The 2164-nt window shown below is 53.3% G+C and overlaps 1 protein-coding gene across 1 annotated transcript in view; it reads left to right on the top strand.

Annotated features, from left to right (window-relative positions):
• The window catches only part of LOC103774715 (anaphase-promoting complex subunit 1-like), a gene marked incomplete at its 5' end in the record, with an annotated part of 11649 nt that extends 9889 nt beyond the window's left edge, over window positions 1-1760 (top strand). Inside the window, 5 exon segments of the mRNA XM_008942138.1 lie at window positions 313-399; window positions 586-681; window positions 1008-1206; window positions 1344-1478; window positions 1645-1760. Of these exon segments, the coding sequence (XP_008940386.1) occupies window positions 313-399; window positions 586-681; window positions 1008-1206; window positions 1344-1478; window positions 1645-1760 (633 nt within the window).
• Window positions 1761-2164: the final 404 nt, after the last annotated feature.

Below are 2164 nucleotides of genomic sequence, written 5' to 3'. Positions count from 1 at the left end.
CAGGATTGCTGCCTCTGGAGAGGCAGAGAGGGGGGAAGCAGGGTGGTGGTCATGCCCTGGTGTGTATTTCCAGCACCTAGCTGTGCTTTGCTGGGGGGAAAGGAAGCCTGGTGGCTTTCACAGGCCTCGTGAGGAGCTGAAGCCAAGAGCACAAGCGTTCGTGTCGCGGGCGGGAGCGCTGGGTGCGGCTCTGCCCGTGTGTGGGGCACAACCTTCTCCCTTGGAAGGAAGAATTGGGTGTAAATGGCTGGGACGTTTGGGCAGTAAAACCCCAGAGTTCATTTTAAGCCTGCGTTTGAACCTGTTTTTCAGCCAGAAGCCATTTCTGCTTTCACCTCTGACCCTGCTCTGTTCTCCTTCGCCGACTACTTCTGCAAACCGACGGCGAACATGGGCCAGGTATGAGGGTGCCTGGAGGGGGACTGGGGTGACTGGGGGGTGTGAGAGAGAGCCCACCTTCAACTGAGCCACAGAATTTAAGCCCTTCAAGTAGTAGGGACAGGGAATCCTCTGAGGGCTGGTTTGTGAGGCAGAGGTGTGGAACAGCGTTGACCCTGTCGCTTTGGTGTCGTTTCTTTTCCTCAGAAACAGGAAATCCTGGATCTCTTCTCCTCAATCCTTTACGAGTGTGTGACCCAAGAGAACCCCGAGATGCTACCCACGTACATAGCAATAGATCAGGTGGAGTAAACAAACCCTTTTTTCCTGTTTTTAAAGGAAAAAATTTTGATTTGACGTGAGTTCGCTGCCTGTGATTTTGTGAAGACAGAAGGGAAGAGGGGGAAACATATTAGTAAGTTCTGGGGAGACAGCAGAGATTTTAAGGGCAAATTCATGAAAACTGAAACAACACCAGAAACAGGAACCAGCAGTTTTTCTCAGTGGGTGCTCAGGAGGGCAGCCCTGGGCAAGGAGGGGTTTGAGGGGAGTCACTTTGCGTTTCTGACAGCAACATCTCTCTCCTCCTCCAGCTGTTCTCATGGTCACTGTGTGTTCCCCTCTGCTAGGCTGTGAGGAGGCTGGAGAGGAGAGAAATGTCCGAGACGTTTGAGCTGTGGCAGATAAAGCTGGTGTTGGAATTCTTTGGCTCCAGAAGTCACCAGGAGAGGATGAGCAGGAATCCAAACCGAGGGCTCTTCATGAACTCCGAGTTTCTGCCCGTGATGAAGTGCACCATTGATAACACCCTGGATCAGTGGCTTCAAGGTACAGAGAACCTGAATCCTGGCCACAGCTCAGCGTGGGGAGATGGAGACTCCCCTCAGTGGGTTCCTTTGCTGTTGCCTTCCTGTTCCCTCCCACAAATCCTCCTGAGATGTGATGATGTGTCCTGTCTGTTGCAGCTGGAGGGGATGTCTCCCTGCATTCCTACCTGAGTGGGCAGCCCCCAGAGGAGCCCCAGCTGAGCATGCTGGCCTGTTTCCTCATTTACCACTCTGTCCCCACACCAGCTCAGCTGGCTGCAGGAGGCCTGGAAGGTGAGGCTGGAGTGCAGGGCAGCACTCAGGGCTGGCAGGGGGGCACCTCCCTCTGCTAAAAGGGGAGATCTCACCCTCAAAACCCCCTCAGTGGCGAGGGGCTGCTGTTGCTGAAGGCTTCTGGGGGGGCAGAAGAGGCTCATTTTGTTCCTTTTCACCCCTTTAGGAAGCACAAACTTCTCAGAGCTGCTGCTGAAGCTGAAGCAGCTGAAGGTGCCCGTGCGTGCCCTGCTGAGGCTCGCCCCTCTGCTGCTCAGGAACCCCCAGTCCATGGTGCTGTAGGTCTGCAGCCTCCCTCCAGGGCAGCAGAGCCCAGCCCTGCTCCCTGCTTCCCAGACACAGGCAGCTCAAGCCTGCTTCCTTTGCTGACTCCTGAACCTTCAGACTGGACCCAGGAGGTGGTGGCTGCGACCAAGAGTTATTTATAAATTGTTACAGTGAATTAAAAAAAAGAAAAGAAAAGCAAACTAATAATAAATTTACTTTTGTAACTAAGGGTTGTTTACCAATATGTCTGGGGGTTTGGTTTTTTTTTTTTTTGGTGAATTCTGAAAAGACCTTGGCTGGGAACCAAACAATTGCCTGGGGTTTCGTAACATCTTTGCGTGTGATGTGTCTCCCTGGGCTTCCAGAGGTGGTGGGCAGCCCAGGAAACACCCAACTGGCTTTGGATCTCTGCTGGGTGG

Source organism: Merops nubicus, unplaced genomic scaffold (assembly GCF_000691845.1).
Source record: "Merops nubicus isolate BGI_N331 unplaced genomic scaffold, ASM69184v1 scaffold5866, whole genome shotgun sequence".
In the NCBI taxonomy this organism is placed as follows: domain Eukaryota; kingdom Metazoa; phylum Chordata; class Aves; order Coraciiformes; family Meropidae; genus Merops; species Merops nubicus.
This window is presented reverse-complemented; position numbering and strand designations above follow the sequence as displayed.